Below are 26,557 nucleotides of genomic sequence, written 5' to 3' on the forward strand. Positions count from 1 at the left end.
AGTAGTATTTCCCGACTTCGTTCTTATCATGGCACGCACAAAATGAACGCATCTGAACAAATAGCCCCCCCCCGAATGAAACAAATGAGCAGCTACCGTACAGCTCACGACACGACCTGACCACTTCCGGCATTCATTTCCTCCTCCACAGCTTCCCTCCAACCTCATTGCTCCCTCGCGGGCCGCGTCTCCCTGGGTTTTGACGTATCGGAAGTGACGTCATGATGCCAACCTCATTGCTCCCTCGCGGGCCGCTTCTCCCTGGGTTTTGACGTATCGGAAGTGACGTCATGATGCCAACCTCATTGCTCCCTCGCGGGCCGCGTCTCCCTGGGTTTTGACGTATCGGAAGTGACGTCATGATGACCCGCGGGTCTCTCTTTCTTCCTGTTCCGTGTCCGGCTGTCTTCACACACTTTTTTCCCCAGAGATTTTCCCGCCCGCCTGGCTGCTGGTTGGTACTGGGCGCCCGGATTCTGGACGCGTTATGGATGTCAGCTTGGCCCCCGCCGGCAGGCCCAGTGGGGAGGTGGTGCTGGTTCTGCAGAATTTAGTCCAGACGCTGCGTTCGCTGCTGGGCAGGATCCGAGGTAGTCGCCGAGCACAGCAGATGTTCCAGTAGGGATCCCAACCCTGTGTCCTGCACCTAATTCCCTTACAGGGTGGGGGTGGGGTGTGGGGTAGTACAGGCTCTCAGTGTAGTGCCGTACAATACTTAAAAAAAAAAAAAAAAGAAGGGTGCTGCCCCTTCTCCTTTTTTTAAGTTGTCTCATATCCGAGAAGCCTTTCAGAAATCTTATAGCTGGATATTGGGAAGCTTTTACTGCACTGCAACTGCTTATGTCATTCTGAGATAGAAATACTAACATAGTAACATAGTAGATGACGGCAGAAAAAGACCAGCATGGTCAATCTAGTCTGCCCACGATAAACTCATATGTGTATACCTTACCTTGATTGGTACCTGTCTTTTTCAGGGCACAGACCGTATAAGTCTGTCCAGCAGTATTTCCCGCCTCCCAACCACCAGTCCCGCCTCCCATCACCGGCTCCGGCACAGACCCCGTATAAGTCTGCCCTCCCCTATCCTAGCCTCTCAACCACCAACCCCTCTTCACCCCGCCACCCAAACCTACTTGCTAAAGGAACCCGAGGGTAGTTTGTTTATAGTACATAAGTAATGCCACACTGGGAAAAGAACAAGGGTCCATCGAGCCCAGCATCCTGTCCATGACAGCGGCCAGTCCAGGCCAATGGGACCTGGAAAGCTTCCCAAGGGGAGGAAGGCATATAGTAGATGATGGCAGATAAAGATCTGTATGGACCATCCAGCCTGCCCAAACATTACATATGGTATGTGATACTTCATATGTATACCTGATCTTGATTTGTCCTTGCCAAGGGCATAAGACTGTAGAAGTCTGCCTGGCATTGTCCTTGTTCTAAAATTTCTGAAGTTTGTCATCAAGCCCTATGAAAATCTCCAGTCCATCCAAGTCTGTTCAGCCACAATCAGAGCACAGGCCGTAGAAGTCGGCCCAGTATTGGCTTTGTTTCCCAATTACTGATGTTGCTACCGAATCTCCGCCAATATTCTTTAGATCCATTCCTTCTAAACAGGATTCCTTTGTGTTTATCCCATACATGTTTGAATTCTGTTACTGTTTCCATCACCACCACCTCCCGTGGGAGGGCTTTCCAGGTATCCTGTGTGACTTTCAACCTCAATTCATGTCCTTTAGTTCTACCACCTTCCTGTTTCTGGAAAATCTTTGCAGACTAATGGCTTTCAAATATTTGAATGTCTGTATTATATTACTCCTGTTTCTCCTTTCATCCAGGGTATACATGTTCAGGTCAGCAAGCCTCTCCTTGTACATCGTACTACACAAACCCCATACCATTTTCAACACTTTTCTGTGAACCACTTCAAGTCTTTACATCCTTAGCAAGATATGACCTCCAAAACTGAACACAATATTCCAAAGTGGGACCTCACCCAAACAAGATCCTGCTTCTCATTTGGGTTTGATGTCCACTGTACACCAAATTTTTAGGACATGTTGGTGAGATGAATATTTTGGCATTTTTTTTTGGGGTCCGTGCATATGTGCGGATCTGCATGTATGTCCCAGAGGAAGGCATCATTAATTTTGGATGGAACATTCTGACTTTCTTTAAAGGGCTCCGGGGAGTTGAGTTGCTTCTTAGCATAATTTTGGTTGCTCTATCCCATTACTTTCATGCCTTTCTGAAGTGACCTAGGCATACTTGACTGTATTCATTTTAGAAGTACAATTTAGTGTGCTAACAGACCCTAGTTTAAGGTTTGTTTGTTTTTTATTATTATTGCTATTTCAAAATATTTATATTAAAGACACTTTAAAAAGGTAGACTTAACATTAGTCTAATATAGAGGTTTTTTGCCGATGATGACAGAACTCCATATATTGAAAGCTGAATAGCTGTACCTAGGAGTCCGTTGAGGCTTTTTCCTCTTATATACCTTATGCAGTAACAAGGGATTTGCTATATAGTTATTTGAGTTAGAGAGATCCCAATAGACGCTCAGACAGAGAGAGTAGGTACTTTAAAAAGGTAGACAGTGTTAGTTTTTAAAGAAAATGAGAAGCTGGTAATTTGGGTATAACTGGGTACTATATACTGTGCAAAGCAGACAAAGAGTGGAAGTAAAACCAAATCCAAATGACCAGCCCAAACAGGAGAGTAAGAGCTTCAAAACAGGTTTATTAATAAGCTAATAAACTTGATTTGAAGTTCTGTTTGGGCTGGTCATTTGGATTTGGTTTTACTTCCACCCTTTGTCTGCTTTGCTTGCGTTTCTGTGGAAGATGTGTTTCTCCCCCACCCTTCTTCCTGGTACTATATATATACTATGCCCATAAAATGGACTTGTGCATTGAAAAATAGATGATTGAAAAAATAGTTGCATCCTGTATGAATGACTGATGGTTGCTAATTAGCCTTATTTCTAAAGGGAGACTTATGGCCAGTCCTGGGTTTTGAATTTGCATTCCATTGCTTTGTGTTACATAAGGTGCTCATTTTCAAAGTACATAGATTTACAGAGTTCATAGAGGCATATTTTCAAAGCACTTAGACTTGCAAAGTTACAATAGTAACCTATGGAACTTTGTAAGTCTATGTGCTTTGAAAATGGGCCTCTTAGTCTCTGCTTTCTGCATACAAAATCTATCCTGCACTTATTAAGCGGTAGATGTCAGTCAGCATTGGTTTACTGTATGTCCCCAGATACTGGGTCATTTGGGAAACAGATTTTTATTTTCTTAATTTCAGAGGAAGAAGCTAGAGAGAGTAATGAGGTGTTCAACCAGCAACACTTTTGGGACACATTAGGTAAGCAGACTGTTAACGGAGAAGAAAACTTTGGCCATGCCTGATGGAGAAATGGACCAGTTCAGATGTTTATTCTTAAACAAAAATCATTTTGCTCTATGAAAAATCATAAATTGGCCCGGATCTGGACTGGTTAGTGATTTTATAGTTTGTTTATATCCATCAGTGGAGCTGTTGGAGGACTCATGATTAGAGCTAGAACAGTTGTAAATTCTATTGTGAAACCTAATAACGGTATATATATTTTTAGTGGTTGCTATATGTATGCTGACATCTAGTCACTGAACCATGTATTTTAGAACTGGTTGATATGTGTTCAGCCTGGTGTTGCTAGACAAGTGGTACCCTCTCAGATCTTTCCAACTGATCATGACATCTAACGGTTAGATACATTATCACAGTTTAGTTTAATTTTGCTAAAGGGGATGGAACTCCTCTCATTAGAGAAAAGGCTAGAGAGGTTAGGACTCTTTGTCTTGGAAAAGAGACAGCTGAGGGGGAGATATGATTGAGGTCCACAAAATTCTGAGTGGTATAGAACAAGTAGAAGTGAATCAGTGTTTTACTCTTTTAAAAAGTATAAAGATTAGGGGACACTCAGGGGTCCTTTTACCAAGCTACTACTATTTAACATTTCTATAGCGCTACAAGGCATACGCAGCGCTGTACACCATACACAAAAAAGACAGTCCCTGCTCAAAGAGCTTACAATCTAGATAAGACAGGTAAACAGACAGAACAATTAAGGGTAAGGGAATAAATAGGCGAGGTAAAAGGACAGGGCAAGTGAGTAGTGGTTAGGAGTCAAAAGCAGTGGTAAAGAGGTGGGCTTTAAGTTTGGACTTGAAAATGGCCAACGACGGGGCCAGACGCACAGGCTCAGGAAGTCTATTCCAGGCATGAGGTGCAGCAAGACAAAAGGAACGGAGTCTAGAATTAGCAGTAGAGGAGAAGGGGGCAGGTAAGAGAGATTTATCTACAGAACGGAGTACCTGAGAAGGGGGCGTAGGGAGAGACGGGAGTACATAAGTACATAAGTAGTGCCATACTGGGAAAGACCAAAGGTCCATCTAGCCCAGCATCCTGTCACCGACAGTGGCCAATCCAGGTCAAGGGCACCTGGCACGCTCCCCAAACGTAAAAACATTCCAGACAAGTTATACCTAAAAATGCGGAATTTTTCCAAGTCCATTTAATAGCGGTCTATGGACTTGTCCTTTAGGAATCTATCTAACCCCTGGAGAGGTAATGGGGAGCGGCAGAGTGAATACACTTATAGGTCAATAAGAGAAGTTTGAACTGAATATGGAAACGGATAGGGAGCCAGTGAAGTGACTTAAGGAGAGGGCTAATGTGAGCATAGCGACTTTGGCGGAAAATGAGTCACGCAGCAGAGTTTTGGACTGATTGAAGAGGAGAGAGATGGCTAAGAGGGAGGCCGGTGAGAAGCAGGTTACAAGCTGCGGTAAAAGGGCCCTGAACTAGTGGCAGGGGCTGTTTTTTGCCACGCGCTGCGGCCCTTTTTACTGCAGCAGATAAAAAAGGCTGAAAATAGCCATGGCCATGTGGTAAGATCGCTCTTACTGCGTGGCCATTCAGTGTGGGGGGGGGGGGGGGGGGGAAGCACTTACTGCCACCTATTGACGTAGTGGTAAGGGCTCCCACAGTACTGCTGGGTTAGCGCAGTGCTAAAAAATAACACTGGCTCCCACGTTGGACTTACCACTGCTTTGTAAAAGGGCTTCATAATGAAGTTACATGGACATATTTTTTCACTCAACAAATAATTAAGCTCTGGAACTCTTTGGCAGAAGATGGAGTAGCAGCAGTTAGCATATCTGGGTTTAAAAAAAGTTTTAGACGTGTTCCTGGAGGAAAAGTCCATAGTCTGCTATTAAGACACACATAAGGCCAAATTCTATAAATCGTGCCTTAAAAATTGGCACACAAAAAAACTATGCCTAAAGTTAGGTATAGTTTATAGAATATGCTCATGCGCCATTGTTGTGACTAAAATTTAGACGCACCCATTTAAGCCACCTAAAACCAGGCCTCTAAATGCTTGTGCCTAAGTTAGGCGCAGATCAGGTGTATTCCATAATAGTGCGCATAGTTTTTTGAAATGCCCACAACCCACCCATTCCACGACTGCGCGCTTTAGAATTTGCGTGTGTGTTGTAGAATACGCCTAGAAAGTTGTGTGCGTACATTCTAATTAAAGCCAATTATTGCTGCTTATTGGTTAAGTACCAATGAGCGGCGCTGATTGGCTTGTTAAGCTGTGTGTGCAATTTGGCCATGCGGCCAAATTAGCGTGCCATATATAGAATTTGGAGGACAGAGAAGCCACTGCTTGCCCTGGGATTGGTAGCATGGAATGTTACTACTATTTGGGGTTCTGGAATCTTGTTACTCTTTAGGATTCTGGAATCTTGCTGTTCTTTGGGATTCTAGAATCTTGCTACTATTTGGGATTCTGCCAGGTACTTGTGACCTGGATTGGCCGCTGTTGGAAGTAGGATACTGGGCTAGGTGGACCATTGGTCTGACCCAGTATGGCTATTTTTATGTTTTCCAAACTAACAAAATGTTGGAACTGCTTCTTCCAAATCATCTCTTCCCTCCATAGGCACACAGAGATAGCAGTCAGATACTCACAAAGGGATTGAAAAGAATTTGGTGAACTTGTTAGTTATTAAATGTCAGATGTGTTTGAACATAAAATTAACAGAAGGGTGAACCGTTGTACTAAAAGTATTTCCCAGTTGTGGTTTTTTTTTTTTTTTTTTTTGCACTAGTAGGTACCTGCTATGATGCTTACAAAAATGAAAGCTGAATTATGAGAGTCTGAGTGAAGTTGTTTTTATTTTTTTAAATCATTGAGTTGGTATTTGGCTTGGAAATTGAAAAAGGGTTTCATTCTTTGGGTCCTGTTTACTAAGCCGCACTGTAGCGTTTTTAGCGCGTGCTAACGCTAGAGACACCCATAGGAATATATGGGTGTCTCTAGCATTTAGCTCTTGCTAAAAACGCTAGTGCACCTTAGTAAACAGGGCTCTATAACTGCTTTCTCAGCGTTCTTTTATGTTCTATATATTGGGTTCCTTTTTTTGTACTAGTAATGAGATTGTCCCTTCCCCTCTGCCCTACAACTTTCAGTTTATCCTCATCAACAAGGAAGGGTTTGAATGCCATTGTGCCATTATGTTTTCATCTGGATATGTGAGAAATCGAGGAGACACCTTTGCTCCAACACCAAAGTCTATTTCTGAATACTTCTCCTAAGGGCTGATTCACATGGTTAAAAAAAAAAAAAGAATAAATCTCTACTGAGCAGTACCCTTGGATAGTAAAATATTTGGTTCAAACCTTGTTCAGTTTGTTTTCATCTTTGTGACTCGCAGTACCCTTGAATGGTAAAATATTTGGTTCATCCCTTGTTCAGTTTGTTTTCATCTTTGTGACTCTGGAACTTAACTTGTGTCATATTTTTCTCATTCTTCCTTCGTCTCAAGGTCAGACGTTCAAAGCGATATCACAGGAAGCAACCAAACTCAGTTTGGCCTTTTCAAAGCCACCATTGCCATTAGTGGAGGTGTGTATGATTTTGGTTTCTCCCACATCCTCTTCCCTAAAAAAAAAAATACTTTAAGCACAGAATTGGGTAGAATCTTATTTAGGGACATCTCATTCTCGGAGGTGTTTGTACTGCTATGGATTTACAGTCTGTGTCACTGACACAGACTACTCAATAATTACTGTGGATTCTTTTGGATTCGTATTAGGTAAGTGAGACCTTTATTATAGGTGCCAAAATCTACAATGATTAAGATATATATATACAATGATTAAATCATCTAACTAAAAGAAAGCTATAAGACAGATATATACATATTATACATACAACATCACTGGTCAGGAATTTCAGACCCTTATCTCATCAGCTGGGAGGCCCGTTGCAGCGAAAGCCCGGTCTCCTTATGACCTGGAACAAGTCCTCTGCGTGATAAGTCTACCCACAGATGAGCCTCAAAACTCTGCTGCTTGTTTATCTAAAGGGCTTAGAATTCGTATTCAGAGCTAAGGAAAATTACAGAATGCTTCTCTGTTTAGATAAACAAGCCATACTGTGGGAATGTGGTCACATGTTTTCCAAGTCCAGGTGGCCAGGCTGAACTCCAAAAACAAGCACCATCCTCCTCTTCACATACCAAATTAATTAGAGCTGTGTCTTATCTTCTGCATTCCAACTTATTTTCACACAATCAAAGTTAAACAATCATTTTTAAACAGAATTACTTCTAATCAACAATAAATGAGACCTCGAGTGCACTGCTTAGTCAAGACAGAGTTGAAAAACAATCTTTAAAATTCACTTTTATTACAGTGTTCTGTTTGCAAAGGTGTCTTTAGATTTAACGATTACTAGTGGTTTTAACCTTTGCTGCAAAGATAAAAGGTTTGTCCCCAGCCCTCTAGAAGTGGAGAATGAACAGAGGCAACTTTTCTTTCTGGTGTCTTATGGTGGCAAAAGAATGTCTAGGGTGAGGAGATGATGGATGGGGAGGTGGAAATATGAAGTTGCATTCAGTTGAGTTTATGACTCATGCTTGTGCTGCAGTCTATAAGTTGATTATTTAGTTTTGTTCTTACCACCAGGAATTCTCTTTGGGTCTTCGTACCAGCACTGGTATTACTGTATATATGTTTTGGTCTTTTTCAGGACTGTCAGAAGTTAAGTGAAGCGCTACAGAATGCTGTTCTTGCAGCTGCCGCAATGTACTGCCGGCTGCCGAAGAACCAAGGTGAGAGAGCTCAGGATTCAGCATCATCTCTGCCCCCCTGAGCTAATCTGTTGTCACCAAAATATGAGGTTCGGGCCTTCATGGCTTATAATGAAAGGTATAAACAGAAGGTCAATGGTTCTGTATTGGTACCTGGAAGTTACAGACCTTAGTGCTTAGATAAATTTGCAGAAGTGTTATGGATGAGATGTGGACAAATGGAAAGTAATATTCCTGGGATGCAAGAATAGGCTGGAAAAAGTATATTGTGCATGGGATAGTGTTTAACACTAATTCTGCTATATCGTTTGTGAGATGTGGTGACCAGAATTGCACGCAGTATTTGAGTTGTGGTTGCACCACGGAGCAATACAAAGACATTATAATCTGTTTCATTCTCAATAACTTATCAACAACGACGACGATACTAAATCCTTCTGGTGACTCCTAATGTAGATCCGTGTATCATGTAGGTATCGTCTATGTTTCTCTTCCCTACTTGCGTCTCTTTACGCTTGCTCACATAAAATGTCTTCTGTTATTTAGATGCCCAGTCTCCCATTCTCATAAGATCCTCTTGTAATTTTTTCACAATCCTATGATTTGACGACTTTGAATAAATTTGCATCATCAGCAAATTTGATCACCCCCTCACTTATTTCTGTTTTCAGATCATTTATAAATAGTTAAAAAACAGCAGTTCCAGCACAGACCCCTGGGGAATCCCACTCTCTACCCTTCTCTATTGAGAATACTGACCATTTAACCCTACTCTGTTTTCTATTTTTTAACCAGTTCTTAATCTGCAGTAGGACATTACCTCCTAACCCATGACTTTCTAGTTTCTTCAGGAGTTGTTCATGAGGTACTTCGTCAGATGCCTTCTGAAAATTCAGATACACAATAGGGCTTATTTTCAAAGCACTTAGACTTACAAAATTCCATAGGATACTATGGAACTTTGTAAGTCTAAGTGCTTTGAAAATATGCCTCCAAATCAACTTGCTCACATTTATCCACATGTTTTTTATTTTATTTATTACATTTGTACCCTGCGCTTTCCCACACAATGCAGGCTCAATGCGGCTTACATAGTAATTCGAAATGCAAAGTCTTATAATAGAAATTTCAAAACGGTAGTGAAACATTATGAAGTTGAGTTTGATAATGTATGATTAGGATAAAATAGGGTAGACAGGATAGGATAGTATAAGTTGGGGGTAAGGAAGGATATAATAAAGGGGAGATGGAGAAGAGAAGGATGGGATGCGTAGAGGGGGAATGGGGAGGAGGGGTAAGTAAAACCAACGATGAGGTCGGTATCTAAGTCAGAACAGAATTGGGAGTGGAGGTTGGTAAGATTAGGTTGGGACGTTAGAGTAGGCTTGCTTAAAGAGGTGAGCTTTCAACATTTTTCTAAATGTATTTTCACCCTTTCAAAGAAATGTAGCAGATTGGTGATGCAAGATTTTTCTTAGCCCCCGCATGGCAGCATGTCTGTGGTCGATTGTGTTTGCATATGCCACCTACCAATCTCTGGTGCCAGGAGAGTATGGAAGACATCTGTCATAGATGTATTTATTTATTTATTTATTTGTTACATTTGTACCCCACATTTTCCCACCTATTTGCAGGCTCAGTGGAATCTGGTTTTGTTTTTTTAGGCTGCCCTGTGCTTATCTGGTATTATTATGTTTTGTTTTGTTTTTTGTTCCGACTAAATGATAGCAGCAAAATCAGATTAACAGTATTTGTACATTTTCTATGTATGAGGATTCCACTAATGTGGCATGCATCATGTTTTTTTTTTTTTATTTTAAATTATTAAGTTTTTATAACAAGTCAAAACAAAAATTTTTTCTTGTACAGAAACACAGAGCCACGTTATTACAGGAATTAATACAGCAATTAAAATTCTCTCTTCCTTAGACCACAACGTTAATTGAGGGGGCGACAGGTAACAAAGGAGAATATATAAGCATCTACGACACATACATCATGGTTATGTAATCTTTGTTACAAATAATTGGTTGCCCTTAATCAGGGGATCATAAATATTAGTAGCTGCTGAGGTGAAGGATTTTGATTTCAGCCAGTTCCAGTCCTTGGTTCTCTTTTAGGTATGACCCTGCGTAAGAGCATACGGGATGCCATTGCAGAGGTGGTGGATGGAACAGTCCAGTTAACGGAGGTGATTCTCAGTACGCCATTGCAGAGGTAGGGATAGGGCTTGGTCACTGTTTAAAGAATCCACAACCAATGGAAGGGCTTTGGTTTGCTCCCTTAAGATTTACACAGTACAGGGGGCACCATTGTATGAGCAGCAGTATTTTTAGAAGTTGTAACTTTTATATCTTGTCATTTTTTTCCAAGACAATTATATGTACCATATTTTTCGGACTATAAGACGCACCGGACCATAAGACGCACCTAGGTTTTAGAGGAGGGGAAATAGGAAAAAAACATTTTTCCTTTTTCCCTCCTCTAAAACCTAGGTGCTCCGGTGCGTCTTGTCCAAGTTCGGGATCGCCCTCCCCCCGGCCCTGTCACCACTTCTCCCTACTCATGTCACGCGATCTTCCCTGGTGGTCTAGTGACGTCGGGGCAGGAAAGAGCCCCCTCTTTCCTGCCCAGCGCGCTGCTCTCCGTCCTCCTGTATGCTGCCTGACGGTCTCGGCGAGATTCAAAATGGCCGCCGAGAATTGAAGTGCTGGGCTCTTTCCTGCCCCGACATCACTAGACCACCAGGGAAGATCGCGTGACGTGAGTAGGGAGAAGTGGTGACAGGGCCGGGGGGGAGGGCGATCCCGAACTCGGGGGGAGGGCGGGAGGGAGGGAAATCTCTACCTTCGGACTATAAGACGCACCCCCCATTTTCCTTCCAAATTTGGGGGGAAAAAAGTGCGTCTTATAGTCCGAAAAATACGGTATATAATATATGTACATAGACAAGTTGAAATGATTTCTTGTGCAAGGTCATTGAAACAAAATAGGTCAAATTCATAGGTATTTCAGAAGTTCCCAGGAGAGTGAAGGAATTGTTGAGAGAACTCGTTCAAATACTTCTAAAAATAACTTGAAATTGAAATGTTTCATTTTGGATGTGGCAGTTATTAGTGCTGGATAAGCTGCTAAGTGAACCTCTGAAGTACTCTTAGAGCACAAAATCTTGATAAAACAACTTCAGGTAAATTCTCCTTTTTAGTTTGTCCCAAGAGCAGCTGATGACGACAGGAGGTGTGTGGGAAGCATGTGAGCAGGTGTCCCGTCTCCCCAGAGGTACATGAAATGATGAAATGTGGCAACTTGAGTGACAAGTGGTATCCTGAGGAGAGGCAGCTACCATGAACCCCAACCCCCCACTCCAAGGGGGAAGTGTCATAGTGTATCGGCAATGTTACGTTCTGCATTTAATGGTATTTAAAGCATATGTATAATAAAGATTTTTTTTGCATTTCATTATGAGGCCCTTTTACAGAGTTGTGGGGATCGCACTTCCAGGACTACCGCTGACCCAATGCTGCTGTCTGCGGTAGTCCCGCCCTGAGCGTGCACCATTTCCAAGGGGGGGGGGGGGGGGCGGGATAAAAACCTAGGAAATGGCTTGCACGGCAATAACCCGGCAGTAATCGGGCAAATCATCTCGCGGTTACTCAGTGGGTGGCGGTAATGGCTTCCCTCTGCATGGTCATGCGGTAAGAGTTCTCTTACCTCATGGCCATGTGTGTTTGGGGGCTTTTTTTTTACCCACTGCGCTAAAAAGGGCCCTGGAGCGTAGGAAAAACAGCCCCCGCCTCTTAGCACAGGGCCCTTTTTTCCGTAGCTTGGTAAAAGGACCCCTATATCATATAGCTCCTAATTTTATCCTATATAATAATTTGCACCTCCGTCTGGCTGCCTGGGTTCATAACATCTTTAAGAGGCTGACGTCAGCCAGCCTCCAGGGTTAAAGGAAAGGGGAGGGGGAAGTAGGTTTCGGTTTCTGAAGTTGAACAAGCAAAGGAGAGGTGGGGAAGATAACAGGTTTAACAGAGCTGTTCTGATAATAAGAGATACTGAGAGCAAAGCTTTGATGGTGTTAGCATGGTCCGTTCCTCACACACACACACACACACACACACACACACCACACACCACACACCACACACCACACACACACCACACACACACACACACAAGGGGCGTAGCCAGACTTCGGCAGAAGGGGGGTCCAGAGCCCAAGGTGAGGGGGCACATTTTAGCCCCCCCCCCCCCCCCGGCGCCATCCACACTCTCCCCCGCCATTGCCGACCCCCCACCACCAACTTTGACCCCTCCGCCAACGACCCTCTCAACCCCCCTCCTGCCGCCAACCTGCTGTCAACCCGCCGTCGCCTACCTTTGCTGGCGGAGGCCCCAACCCCCGCCAGCCGAGGTCCTCTTCTTCCTTCGTTCTGTTTCTGAGTCTGACGTCCTGCACATACAACGTGCAGGATGTCAGACTCAGAAACAGAACGAAGGAAGAAGAGGACCTCGGCTGGCGGGGGTTGGGGTCCCCCGCCAGCAAAGGTAGGCGACGGTGGGTTGGCGGCGGGAGGGGGGTCGAGAGGGTCGTCGGCAGGGGAGTCCGGGGCCCCGTGGCCCCATGTAGCTACGCCCCTGTCACACACACTCTCTGTCTCACACACTGTCTCTCCTAACGGTTCCCTTAAAAACATAATCGCCATTACATGATAACCTTGCTTGCGTCAGTTTCATTTGTTTGAGAAACGGGTCTTTTTTACTAGTTAGTATATAAACTATTCTCATGGGCAATGTCTCCATATGGGTCAATTTTTGAGCATTACACACTACAAAAGCATGAGATACTAGCAATATTTAAATAAGTAAAACATAACAAAAATAATGTCTGGTGCACGTAAATTTTCATCTCCTGAAGAAGTTAATTTGCTGGCAAAACAAGTATCTTTTGTCGGGATGTTGACAGTTTGCCGTGCCTGCCTTGATGTCGGTTACATTGAAGTAGCTTGTTATGTGCAGCAGATCTGAGGAATGGAGCAGTTAAGATAAGTGCAATTTGTTTATTTCCTAGTGCTGGATCTGCAGTGGTTCTTATTGAATGAACATATATTGTTAAATTTGGTGATGAAGTTTTTTTTTTGTGCCTGTGATAGTATTGATGACAGCTTAGCAATAAATCATAAATCAGCCGTTACTTAAGTCTGAGGCTTTTTTTTCTCCATCTTTTTTGAAAGATTGCTGTTCTCTAGACACTGCAGGATCTTTATAATTTTAGCAACGTTATTTTTGTTATGTTGTTACCATTTTGCGCATACCATGACAATAATGAACCTCAGCCCTAAGCCAGGGTGTATGAAGTATGGTCTAAGCCTCTCAAGTGTACTGCTAACACTTGCGTCCAAGAGCTAACCGATCATTGTATAGCTTACTATTCGAATAATTGGTGTGTTTGCTGGACCTTGGGGGTAGTAGTTTTAGCTGTGTTTTGTTGTACCTGTATTTGGTCATAATCTGCAGTGTGACTAGTAAGTTTTGAGCCCTTTTCCTGTTTCCATTTCGGTAATTGCGACGCCGGTAATTGGGAAGCAAAACCGGTGCTGGGCAGACTTCTGCGGTCTACGCCCTGATCGTGACTGAATAGATAGGGATGGACTGGAGTGTAAATGTTTAAGGGGCTTTGACGTTAGCTTCAGACCTTAGTACAAGAAGAGTGCTGGGCAGACTTCTACAGTCTGTGCCCTGAGAATGGCCAAACGGGTTGTAAAGTATCACATACCATGTAAAATGAGTTTATCTTGTTGGGCAGATTGGATGGACTGTACAAGTCTTTATCTGCCATCATTTACTATGTTACTATGTAAACCTTTCAGATAATTGGGCAGCAGTGCTTCTGGTGATCACAGCATACCTGGCAGTGGTGAAAGATGCCCTGGAGGAGATGGAGCAGGTAAGAAAGCCTTGAGTTTTTATAAACGTGTTCTTTGACCTACCAGGGATTCTACAACCTCCAGTCTATTGTACTGGAAAATCTGCATACAATTTATACTAGTAAATGGGAATAGATTCAGTACCCTGTGTGATAGAAATTCATTGTATGGTGATGAAGACAAAACCTTTAGGCCGTTAGTTGCCGTATGCATGTTGCCAAATGACCGTTAAGCTTGCTGGATTTCTGCTACTTGAAGAGCCAAATGACCCTGCTTAACAGGTATTAAAGTCTGTTTTGAGTGTCTTGGTCGATTACATGTGATCTGTTAAAAGTCTTAGATCAGGCTTGTCCAAGCTCGGTCCTTGAGGGCTGGAATCCAATCGGGTTTTCAGGATTTCCCCAGTGAATATACATGACATCTATTTGCATGCACTGTATGCAAATTAGATCTCATGCATATTCATTGGGGAAATCCTGAAAACCCGACCTGGCGAGGGCGGAGCTTGAACACCCCTGTCTTAGATGCTTGTCTTCTCACCATTTGTTTTTGCTTCTGCTCTAGGAACAAGTGTTCCTTTGTCTTCCCTCACTGTTAAGCATCTCCCTCATGACTCTTAGTGTGCCTGGTTTTGTATAGCTAAGATTTTAGTAGGTTGTCTCATTTGGAGGCTGTTGTAGACCATGGCAATCTCACTTTACACGATAGCTTTAGGTCCTATTTTCCTATGGCTCGAGGATCGCCTTGCCTGGACCTGTTCGAGCCCTTTGACCTGCCTGGATCTCCATCATCCCTCCTGACCCGCCTGGATTTCTGCTGACCATCTTAGTTTCTCTCCCCTTTCCCTTCCCTTCTTACTCTGTTTTATGTCCCCAATTATTCTGATGTAATTGTATTTATTTCGCTAGTTCATTGTAAGCCGCTTTGAGGCTGCACAACCGTGGCAAAAGGTGGGGTATAAATGATCTAAATAAATAAATAACTGCTTTTTTTTTTTTTTAAATCTCTGTTTTATATTGTTTCTTTATTTTAAATCTTTGCAATTTTCTTTTGTTCCCAGGCTCGGGCAGATAATATGAATCCTTTCAATGACATTTTGGAGGATGATGAGTTAGGTGCTCCAGGTAATCAGGACACATACTGGTCTGAGGCTGACCAACAGCTCCTTGCTCCGTGTTTGGGACTGATGAAGGCATCCAAAGCATGTCTGAAGAAGGTGATTGCTGCTGTGAAGACCTATGGGAAAGCAGATACTCCAGAGCATGTGGCTCAGCTCGATGACCTGGCAGATATAACAAATGAGGTCAGCCCAAGGTTAGTGTTAAAGAAAAATGGAGGAGGAAACACTCATAATTGAGGGACCTCCTAGGTTCATAGATAAGACAGTCTAGCCATGAGCATGCTGCAGAAAACTTCAGTCTTTTGTTCATGGCTTATTTTTATTTATTTGTGTCTGTCCATATTTTCCTGTTTGTTCCTCTGAACCACTGTGTGCCGTTTGCAGTTTTCCTACCAGTGGGGTTCCCCAAATATTTGAGAACATTTCCAGTTTCTTTTTTGTACCCATCCAGCAGAGGTGCACACGCATTCTCGTTGCTTGACTACTGCTCTTGATTTGCTCCTTGTATGAGTCTCCATTCAGACACTGTGAACATTGCTTGCAGTGTCGATTTTGGCGCACCTTTGAGATCTGTGTATTCAATGCATTTCCTTTTGTGCACCATTGATTTTCTAATTCATTCAACAACAGATAATTATATTTTTGACCCCTGAGGCAGGCGGTTCTTACCGCTGAAACATGGCCCCATGTCGGGTCTCTGTTTAATGCAATAAAGGAATTGTGACAGACTCCCTGTGTTGAAGCTTGTGTCACACTCTCTACTTCTTCTTGGGACTTCACGTAGAGGTGTTTCCCTGTTTTGCTGTGTATTTTGGAATTTTCAAGCAGGAGTTGAATTATAAAGGTTCTGTGTCCCATAAAACTCCCTTATGGTATAATGCTAATATTTGTGTTAATGGGCAGTCAGTTGCATGGGGCTCCTGGCAGAAGTGTTTGCATTTGGACTTTGCAACAGCTGGTATTGGATGGGCAATTTAAATCCTTTGCCAGACTTTGTGAAGAGTATCATTTGTCAGTGGGTATTTGGGGAGTTTAAGGCTAACCGAACGGACCTATAACATGATACTTGTCTACCCAAACATGTCTGTAACCCACAGTGTGACCTATCCACTTAAGATCCTTGCAATCCTCCTCAAACCAATATAACCTATAATCCACTCTCTTCTAGATAACTGTAACCCACATTGAACCTACCAGTAGGTTGGACAATGCGGGAGGACTGGATTTTGCAAAAATGTGAAAAGTTAATGTCTTTAGGTCACTATGGTGCTCATTTTCAAAGCACTTAGACTTACAAAGTTACATAGAGGCGTATTTCCAAAGCACACAAATTTCCATAGGTTACTATGGAACTTTGTAAGCCTAAGTGCTTTGAAAATGAGCCCCTTTGTTTCTGGGAGTGGAGAATTGCTGGGAAGATGAGGTTAGGGTGCAGCTGACACCAAAACAATGGTGGAAATTTTGGGCTTGTGGGACATGTGCAGTTCGATCTGCATCAGTCACTCAGTCAATGGTTAATTTTTGGCTCATGGAGCTTTTTGGACACCAATTTGTGTTTTTGTGCTAGTAAGCTAGTCAGCAAATGCAAATGAGAGAAAGGAACCTTAATCCATTTGCTGTTTTACTGTGATAATCTTAAAACGTATTGGGAGAGGGTGTGGCTGTGTATGCAAAGGCTTTTTTTCTTTGGATGTGCTGATAACATGTGCGGTTGTGGTTTGCAGATCTCTCACTGTTCATTCTTTGCAGAGTAAAAAGCCAGGTCAAGTTGTTCAATATTCTTATGGCTTTGGCAGTGAAGTTAGTTGTTAATAACTGGAAGGGTAATGCTATATTATCAGTGCAGTTATGGTGGGGTTCAGTTTGTCAAATGTTTAAGTATGAGAAGGTGATAGCAGAGAGCGGTGTTTATTGTACCTGTTAATGAATTCTTGGACTAGCAACGTGGTCTGTTTTGTTTGTTGTTGTTTTGTTATAAACAAAGTGAAAAGTTGAACTGAAGAAAATAATAAATTGAATACTGTGTAATTATTTCCAGCAGAAAATGCAATGGTACTAATTTGTGGTGTCTTAGGGTTTTGTTTTTTTGGGGGGAGGTTTTAAAAGCCTTTTACTAAACTTGCTCTCTTAAATCAGAAGTTGATGGTTTTAAGAGATGGGTAAGCTTCAAGACTGTTAAACTGTTGTTTTCCTTATTAAGAATAGATCTGGGTTTTTTTTTCCTTTTTATATTTTAGTGTTGATGAGCTTGCTTCAAGCATGTACCCTCCTATGAATCACTTGGCTGTGCGATTCAACGTAAGTATCTCTAAGTAGGGGCAGAACATTTCTTGCACGGATCCCTTCTGCTTTTAGATATTTGTCTCTGCTCTTAGTGTGTTCATTTGTTTTTTTGACCCGGCGGTTTTCCTCGTCTTCCTCCTCCTTTTGGGTTCGGATTAGTCAGCCCCAAACCCAAGATCCGTTGCCATTTAGCCTTCATTCGCAACTACCTATATAACATAGTAAATGACGGCAGATAAAGACCTATACTGGAAGATTTTGTTGTTCTTGTTTTTAATTTAGTCCAATCATTGTAGTGGTAGTCCTCGATTGGGGATGGGGGTACATGCACCAGGAATCCTGCCACTGTTTTGTGGGCCTTGCACTAGATGGCACCATTGATGATGGCTGTAACTCTCCCCCCCCCCCCCCCCCTCCCCGATGGCTTTGGGCATTTCCTTTGCAGCATTTCCAGTCTTGGGAATCACACCCAGGTCCCTCCACATGGTTGGCCCAGGGTTTTCGTTTATGATGCGTAGAGTTGGCTTGAGTTTTAAGATGTTCGATCTACATATCACAGCCTCAAGAGAGTGCATGCTATTGCCTTATGTCTTTTTGCTGCCTTTTTTTCATGCATCCCATCACTTGAAGTATGTCTCGGCTTTTGAGTGCCTGATTTACTGAAAAAGGCCAAGGCCTTAAGCCACTGTGCGAGTCGGTCAGCAGGAGCAAATAATGCAAGCAGCGGGTTCACATCTCGCTGCCAGGAGCTTGAACACATGACGTCAGCAGGTCGACATATAAAAGTTATTGTGCGACTGTTATATGGATATTGCAGTTCCAGCCTTTGAAACACGTTTGGCATATCTTCAGCTTTCCAGCACTTCTGTTACAGTGCCACCTTTCATGGCAAAAGTAAAGACCATAATCATTCCAACATCATTCTATCCAGTTAAAGTTCATCCACCCTCCTTCCATAAAAGTGTAGAGTAATTCCCAAAATTTCAACTTCCTGATAAATAGGGTTAAGGAACATGCCCGAGGTCACAAGGAGCTGCAGTGAGAATTCAACAGCCCACTGCACGAACCATTAAGCTCCTCCTCCACTGGAACAGTCTAGCCAGGTGGGAAACTGCTACTTGAATGGACCGTATATGCCTGTTCTTTACTTTTCAAAAATTAGGCAGTAATTATATCAATAATTTCTACTGGATCCAATACCATAATCATTCCAACATCATTCTATCTAGTTAAAGTTCATCCACCCTCCTTCCATAAAAGTGTAGAGTAATTCCCAAAATTTCAACTTCCTGATAAATAGGGTTAAGGAACATGCCCGAGGTCACAAGGAGCTGCAGTGAGAATTCAACAGCCCACTGCACGAACCATTAAGCTCCTCCTCCCCTGGAACAGTCTAGCCAGGTAGGAAACTGCTACTTGAATGGACCGTATATGCCTGTTCTTTACTTTTCAAAAATTAGGCAGTAATTATATCAATAATTTCTACTGGATCCAATACCATAATCATTCCAACATCATTCTATCCAGTTAAAGTTCATCCACCCTCCTTCCATAAAAGTGTAGAGTAATTCCCAAAATTTCAACTTCCTGATAAATAGGGTTAAGGAACATGCCCGAGGTCACAAGGAGCTGCAGTGAGAATTCAACAGCCCACTGCACGAACCATTAAGCTCCTCCTCCCCTGGAACAGTCTAGCCAGGTAGGAAACTGCTACTTGAATGGACCGTATATGCCTGTTCTTTACTTTTCAAAAATTAGGCAGTAATTATATCAATAATTTCTACTGGATCCAATACCATAATCATTCCAACATCATTCTATCCAGTTAAAGTTCATCCACCCTCCTTCCATAAAAGTGTAGAGTAATTCCCAAAATTTCAACTTCCTGATAAATAGAAATATATATATATATATATTTTTTTTTTCTTTCTTTGAATAGTCTCTACTAAGTGACCTCAGTGACACTCACCATCCACCACCCTCACAGGAATTACATGGAATTTATAAGGAAGGTGGGGAGAGAATGTCTCCGCCCTAGTTATCTGTTAAATGTGGAGGCTGGGGGAGAGACGAGACTGATAAGATGTTTTTCTGTTATAGGGGTTGTCCTTGAGGAAGCTCGTGTAGCGAGCGAAACATGTCGAGCATTTGAACCCCTTGGTCCGACAAATGAAAGTTTTTAAAAGTTAAGTAAATCAAGTAATAATTATTGAAGGAGTTAAAAACTAATGTGAGAAAAGTGTACCGGTGAAGATGATTGACGCTCTATGATACCTCTATGTAATTCCTGTGAGGGTGGTGGATGGTGAATGTCACCGAGGTCACTTAGTAGAGACTATTCAAAGAAAGAAAAAAATATATATATATTTCTATTTATCAGGAAGTTGAAATTTTGGGAATTACTCTACACTTTTATGGAAGGAGAGTGGATGAACTTTAACTGGATAGAATGATGTTGGAATGATTATGGTATTGGATCCAGTAGAAATTATTGATATAATTACTGCCTAATTTTTGAAAAGTAAAGAACAGGCATATATGGTCCATTCAAGTAGCAGTTTCCTACCTGGCTAGACTGTTCCAGTGGAGGAGGAGCTTAATGGTTCGTGCAGTGGGCTGAGAACCTAGGGAACCGTGTTGAATTCTCACTGCAGCTCCTTGTGACCTTGGCCATGTTACTTAACCCTCTATTACCCCAGGTATAAATACTTAGAACTGTGAGCTCATTAGAGGCAGCATAAGTACTTGGATATAATATATGTAAACTGCTTTGATTGTACCACAGAAACATATCTGAACTAACTGCTGATTCTTGCCACTGAGGAATACTACTATAGTAAATACAGCAATAATTCTTTTAATCTATGGAGGAAAAGACTTCAGAAACCCTGTATTCACTATCTGAGATATTGTGAATAGCAGACTGGCATAGATCTCATTACATAGACTTTCTTACTATGTGAGACTTTGATACAGGCTCCTCATTAGTCAAAAAACCTCCATTCCTAGTATAACAGAAGTTTGTCAGTATGAATTCTTTCTTTCTTGTACTCTATTTTCACAAATTCGTAAAGGTTTAAATACACCTATCTGGGCTGTAGCGTCATTGGGAGGGAGTGCTCGACAGAAAGCTTCTGTTTCCCAAATGCTTCGTCGGGAGCTAAGCCCTCGATCACAAACTGTGCCCTGAAAGAAATTAATAGGTGACTGTTCACAAGAATGTATATAATGGAAACAGACATACAGCATTTATTCACGATTATAGCCTACCTTAGTGTGTCTGTCTGGTTCTATCAGCGATCGAGGGCTTAGCTCCCGACAAAGCATTTGGGAAACAGAAGCTTTCTGTCGAGCACTCCCTCCCGATGACGCTACAGCCCAGATAGGTGTATTTAAACCTTTACGAATTTGTGAAAATAGAGTATAAGAAAGAAAGAAAGAATTCATACTGATAAACTTCTATTATACTAGGAATGGAGGTTTTTTGACTGATGAGAAGCCTGTATCATAGTCTCACATAGTAAGAAAGTCTATGTAATGAGATCTATGCCAGTCTGCTATTCACAATATCTCAGATAGTGAATACAGAGTTTCTGAAGTATTTTCCTCCATAGATTAAAAGAATTCCTGCTGTATTTACTATAGTAGTATACTACAGAAACATGATGGCAGATAAGGGCCAAATGGCCCATCCAGTCTGCCCTTTCACAGTTAACCACCCTTTTACCCCCCCCCCCCCCCCCCACATGACCCTATTCGTCTTGCACTGCGTGTAAGGATTTTGTACTGATAATCAATTTATTCTGCCTGCTTGTGGAAAGAGATGGGGAGAGGGTTGAATTTGTGCCATTGATTATGATGCAAAATGGATGCTTCCAGTCATAGTTAGGAGTCTTACCTTTTACATCAATGTGCTCGGGCTGTGCTTAATTATACATAAATGAATAAATAGATATAAAGCCTTCACTATATGTTATGAACATTTTTAAAGGGGCCAATTAAAACGTGGTCCAGTTGCCGCTCCCTGATAATGCAGGGTAGCTGACATATTGCCCATTTTCAACTTTTGTTTTATTTTTCAGGCTGCAAAACTGGCTTCAGTGTTGAAGAAAGTTCTGGAAATCTCAGCGTAAGTACTCTTGTGGCGTAATCACTTGAAATAGTCCATTTATTTTAGTAAACTTATAAAGTGATGATCTAATGTTGACTTAGTGGCAACATTGTGTGTTGCTATGTGGAAGATGTCTGATTTCGACCCCCACCCCCCCAACCCCCAATCAAATCATCTGCTTCCTGGAGGCGTTGCTTACTGACCCTTATTGGCCACATTCAGGACCTTTGATTGCAGCATCTCGGATTGGCTGTGATGCAGTTACAGGCCCAGAACTGTCACTGATGACAAGACAAAGTAGGGTAAATGGAGAAAGAGATAAATCCCTGGGAAGTTAGAATTCAAGGTGCATGGCATCTGGATGTCATTCATGTTTTTAAAACAGCTGGAGCTAGGATGTGGCCAAAAAGGAACAATGGGGCATATATGGTGACATGTGGTAAAATTAAAGCGTATTGGAAAACAGTCCATAGTAGACTGCAGAGATGGGTAGGAAATACCTTTAGGTGGGCCCCAGAAATTTTTCTGTTCTCTGTTAAGGTAGGAGGGTTAGCACCTAGCCAACAGATTCTGGTGAGAATGGCGACAGGAGTAGCTAGACAGGTCCTAGCCTCTCATTGGAAGCAGAAGGGTGTACCCTCCATCAAGAGATGGATTTCAAAGTTGAAATATGTCTGTGAAATGGAAAGGTTATTAGCAGAACGTAAACGCAAGCTGACTCACTGGCAAGCTGTCTGGGGTACCTTCTTAGAACAGTACCCATAATGAATGGTGAAGGATTTCTGGACCCTGTGGACAGGTGTAGGCTGAGCCATACCCTTGAGGGGGGTGGGGGGAGGGGGGGAGGTAGGGGGAATTAATATTTCTATAAAACCCTAAAAATGTTGAAGTTCAATTGTTAACTATTGTTGTATGCAAAATGTTAGTTTCACGTATAGTGCAGAAAGGAACTGTATTATCTTAATCCTCTTGATAACATCTTGTAGTGATGGAACGGTGTGTTGCTTTCTGTGTTGAGTTTAATATTCAATAAAGACTTCTTGAAATGGAAAAAAAAAAACAGCTGGAGCTCCCCCCACCCCCTCCCGAGATCCAATGACTAACTGTGGCTAGTCTCCTTGAAGGGGCATGAGGTCTTGTCTGACCGCACTTATTTGTGCTTAGTGGAGTAGCTATTGGTGAGAGTGGAAAGGTATTAGATGGACAGTTCTGGTCATGGAAATGAATGATTAGGATATGAAATGTTTTTCATAAAACAGAGGCGCTGTAGCGTTAATAAGGTGCTGCTGCCAAGTACTTGCTTTGTATGAAAGCTGGTACGACAATGTTCAAAATACTGTTCGGTATGTCTCCTGAATACATGTCGGACCTGATTGAACTACTGCCAAGAAATGCGCGGCCAGGAGCCGGAGGGCACCTCCTTCTCCACCTGCCCAAATGTAGAAACATAACCTACAAGTCCATTTCTACAGCAGGTTTCGACTATCTGGGTTCCAAATGGTGGAACTCAGTTTCCAAAGCATTAAGAAGCATAGACAACCGTCTCCACTTCAGAAGAGAACTAAAAACACATCTTTTCAAAAAGTTCTATGTCTAAACAATAACTGCGCATAATTGTAATCCCTGATGACCACAAGAAACACCATTAACCACCCCCATCTCAAAATATATTAAAAAAAAAAAAAAAAACCCAAAACAATAACTATCTCCATTTCAAGAAAAAAAACAAACAAACCAAAAACACAGCTCTTCAAGAACCTTAAAAAGATATAAAGGAATTAGAGAAGGTGCAGAGAAGGGCGACGAAAATGATAAAGGGAATGGAACGACTTCCCTATGAGGAAAGGCTGAGAAGGTTAGGGCTCTTCAGCTTGGAGAAAAGGCGGCTGAGGGGTGATATGATAGAAGTCTACAAGATAATGAGCGGAGTAGAGCGGACAGATGTGAAGCGTTTGTTTACACTTTCAAACAACAACAAAACCAGGGGCACAAGATGAAGCTAGAATATGGTAGATTTAAAAGCTTTTCTTTACTCAGCGTGTAGTTAGACTCTGGAACTCGTTGCCGGAGAATGTAGTGACAGCACCTGGCTGGCCTTACGGAATTTAAAGGGGGTTTGGACAGATTCCTGAGGGAAAAGTCCATTGAGCATTATTAAAATTATTATTATTATTTTTTTTTTTTTTGGGGGGGGGGGGGGGGTTGCCGGGTTCTTGAAGCCTGGATTGGCCGCTGTCGGAGACAGGATGCTGGGCTTGATGGACCCTTGGTCTTTTCCCAGTATGACGGTGCTTATGTACTTAATGACAAATAAACAAAATAACCAAATGCTAGCAAAACATTATGAGAGTAACAAGTATTGTAAATGAATCAAATACTGTAAGCACACAAAAATCTATACCTGTCACAAGATATACCAATCACTATCAGCATCCCAGAAGAAAACTACAGAAACATCCCATCAAGAAATCTTACTGGGTAACCAGCACTGGCACCGAATGTTTTCAATCCGACTGTAACCATGAAATGAATGTAAGCCACGCTGAACCGAAACTTGTTTTTGGATAATAGTGGGATATAAGAATGAATGAATAAATAAGAGAAGAATATTTAGTATCTTTGAACTGGCTTCTAACAACATTTCCTCCCCTTTTGTAGGTCAAATCACAGCTGTTTGGCATCAGAAGCTGGTTGGATTCAATTCCTGAGTGGCGCAGTAGATCATAATATGAACAAAATCAAGGGCCTAACCCAGAATGCTCTTTAACCTTGTTCTCAGTCTCTGGAGCTCCTCGTTCCCACACCGGATCTTGGACAGTCTGTGCAGAGGAAAGGAAATTCCTGCAAGAAAGAAATTCTAAAGAATAGATCCCTGCAAAGTGGGGAGCAGAAACTTTTTACTTTCTTCAAAACTTGCTTAAAGGGGAAATAATTAACTCGTGCACCATTGGTGTTTGAGCAGTGCTGCCTTTTGAATGAGGTTCTCACTGTAAACTAAATGTCCTTATCAAAGGAACTGAGCTCTCTGTATGGGAGGAAGACCCTTTCGATTAACTGAGGTACTGTCCCAGGTTCTATCAGCTGAAGAAGTGTACTCCCTCCCCCCCTCCTTTATCTCCTAATTCATTAACCCATGAAACTTGATGCAGCTTTTGCAGAGACTGGTTTCTTCTTAAGCACCTCTCGGCGGTGGTCCTCTGTGCCTTATGTAGATATAAGACTGCTGTAGCATATAATTTTTCTGTTGAGGTGGCTTACCCTGTCATGCTCCTGCCTTTAGAGAAGAGAACAACATAGTCCCTTCTTGGTAGGAATGCCAATGGGAAGGGAAAAGGTAGACAGGGGCTCATGCAGTTCAGCTGTGTGTGTGTGTGAGTGATCCCATGTTGTGTCTCTTTGATCTAGAAGAGGGAGGGGAGAGAGCCATCTAAATAGAGCAGTTCCTAACCTTAAATTGTCTTGGAAAGGATAATAAAATGAGTTCAAATGTGATCAGTTTCACTGTCTAGAAAGATGTGGAAGATGCATTTTATTTGTGAACCACAAGGTGGCATTGTAACAGGAAAACAGGTGGTATTATTAGGGATTCACATTTAGGCTACATTTAAAAAAATTGGCGATTATTATAGAAGTGCTATTTTTGAGTTTTTGACGTGCATAATCTGGCATTTAGATGTTTATATTGAATAAACTTCTAAATCCTGATTTTACAAAGCTGGGATATACACAGCTAGAACTGGAAAACCTGCATCTTGCAAGGGGGATTGGTCTGGATTTTTTTGATTGGGACTAGAGTGTGCCAAAAATTAAACATATATTCCTCATTTCTGAAGGGGAATGCACGTCTCCCCCCCAAATGTACCTGATCCCCGGGACATGTAGGTTTCAGAAAAGTGCTTGTATTTAGTAGTACTCCACTGAAGGGGTTAGAGGAAGTTGCCCCCTTAATCCCTCAGTGCTTGATGTCGTTTCCCCCCCCCCCCCCCCCCCCCCGGCCTCCTTAAAAACAAAACTGGCAAGGCATATTGGACTCTGCGATAGCTTCGGGAAAAATAAAATATTTATGTATTTAAAATGGCTGACATAAATGTTTATGTGCCAGCCCGACTTTGTTGATATTTTAGATTTGTTTATAATGCGCTCTTATCCCAGTTTCTAGTGACATCGCCCAAATAAGGGAAGGTGCATCCTGGAGCTAATCAGCATTTCTCTACCTCCAGCAGATGGTGCATGTTGGACTGATGCAGCTGTTGTTTTTTTTCTAAGTCCTGACCCCCCCACATCCACAGGTCACGTCCTGTGTGCTGGTGGTTGAGTCCAAGTAGGAGTAATTTGAAAGGGGCAATTTCCTAATTGCTAGATTTCAACATGTTGGTATTTATGTTGTGGCTGCTGGAACTTCTTTTCCTATAAAGATGCACAGGATCTTTTTTTGAGAACCTTGTATCTTTAGAACCACTGGTCTCACCTGGCCCATCTTCAAACTTGATGTTTCTTCACGTTTGTTTACCTCCTTTCAAATTTGGTAGCATGATGTTATGTTTTTTTGGAGAACTAAAGCGCGGGGTACAAATGTAACAAAAATAAAAAATAAACTATTTTGCCCCAAGACAGATAGATGGTTTGTGACCCTTTGTTGTATAATTTCTTTTCAACATTCTGCTTTGTTGTAAAGAACAAAAGTACTTAATAGAAAGGAGGACTTTCAGTAAATGTGGCCTTTTTAAAAGCATATTTAAGATAGCAGAATCTTGTGCTGTAGAGTTTTAATCTTTGCTGCATATTTTTAAAGCTTTGCCACAGATCCTACTGCAAACCAGATGTTTTGTAATTATACTTGTTAGTTTTAAAACAGGGCCTAGGTACCTTAGGAAGTGAATGGGCTTTGTCGGATTACTGCACTGGCATCTGCTAATGCGGCTTGATAAAGGAGGCTTAAGTAAAAGATTTGAGT

At 42.1% G+C, this 26,557-nt stretch overlaps 2 protein-coding genes across 2 annotated transcripts in view; one reads left to right on the plus strand and one right to left on the minus strand.

Moving 5' to 3' along the window:
- LOC115475593 (protein-glutamine gamma-glutamyltransferase 5-like) overlaps positions 1-26,557 on the minus strand; it is a 170,186-nt gene that overhangs the window by 25,600 nt on the left and 118,029 nt on the right. The window lies entirely within an intron of this gene.
- On the plus strand, positions 390-26,218 carry LOC115475599 (cyclin-D1-binding protein 1 homolog). Its single transcript, XM_030211453.1, has 11 exons — positions 390-590; positions 3,319-3,378; positions 6,894-6,973; positions 8,102-8,183; positions 10,283-10,379; positions 11,368-11,441; positions 14,033-14,109; positions 15,150-15,403; positions 17,447-17,507; positions 21,575-21,621; positions 24,262-26,218. Exons 1-11 carry the CDS (start codon positions 488-490, stop codon positions 24,368-24,370), a joined length of 1,044 nt encoding a protein of 347 aa, XP_030067313.1. The 5' UTR covers positions 390-487; the 3' UTR covers positions 24,371-26,218.

This window comes from Microcaecilia unicolor, chromosome 8 (genome assembly GCF_901765095.1).
Source record: "Microcaecilia unicolor chromosome 8, aMicUni1.1, whole genome shotgun sequence".
In the NCBI taxonomy this organism is placed as follows: Eukaryota; Metazoa; Chordata; class Amphibia; order Gymnophiona; family Siphonopidae; genus Microcaecilia; species Microcaecilia unicolor.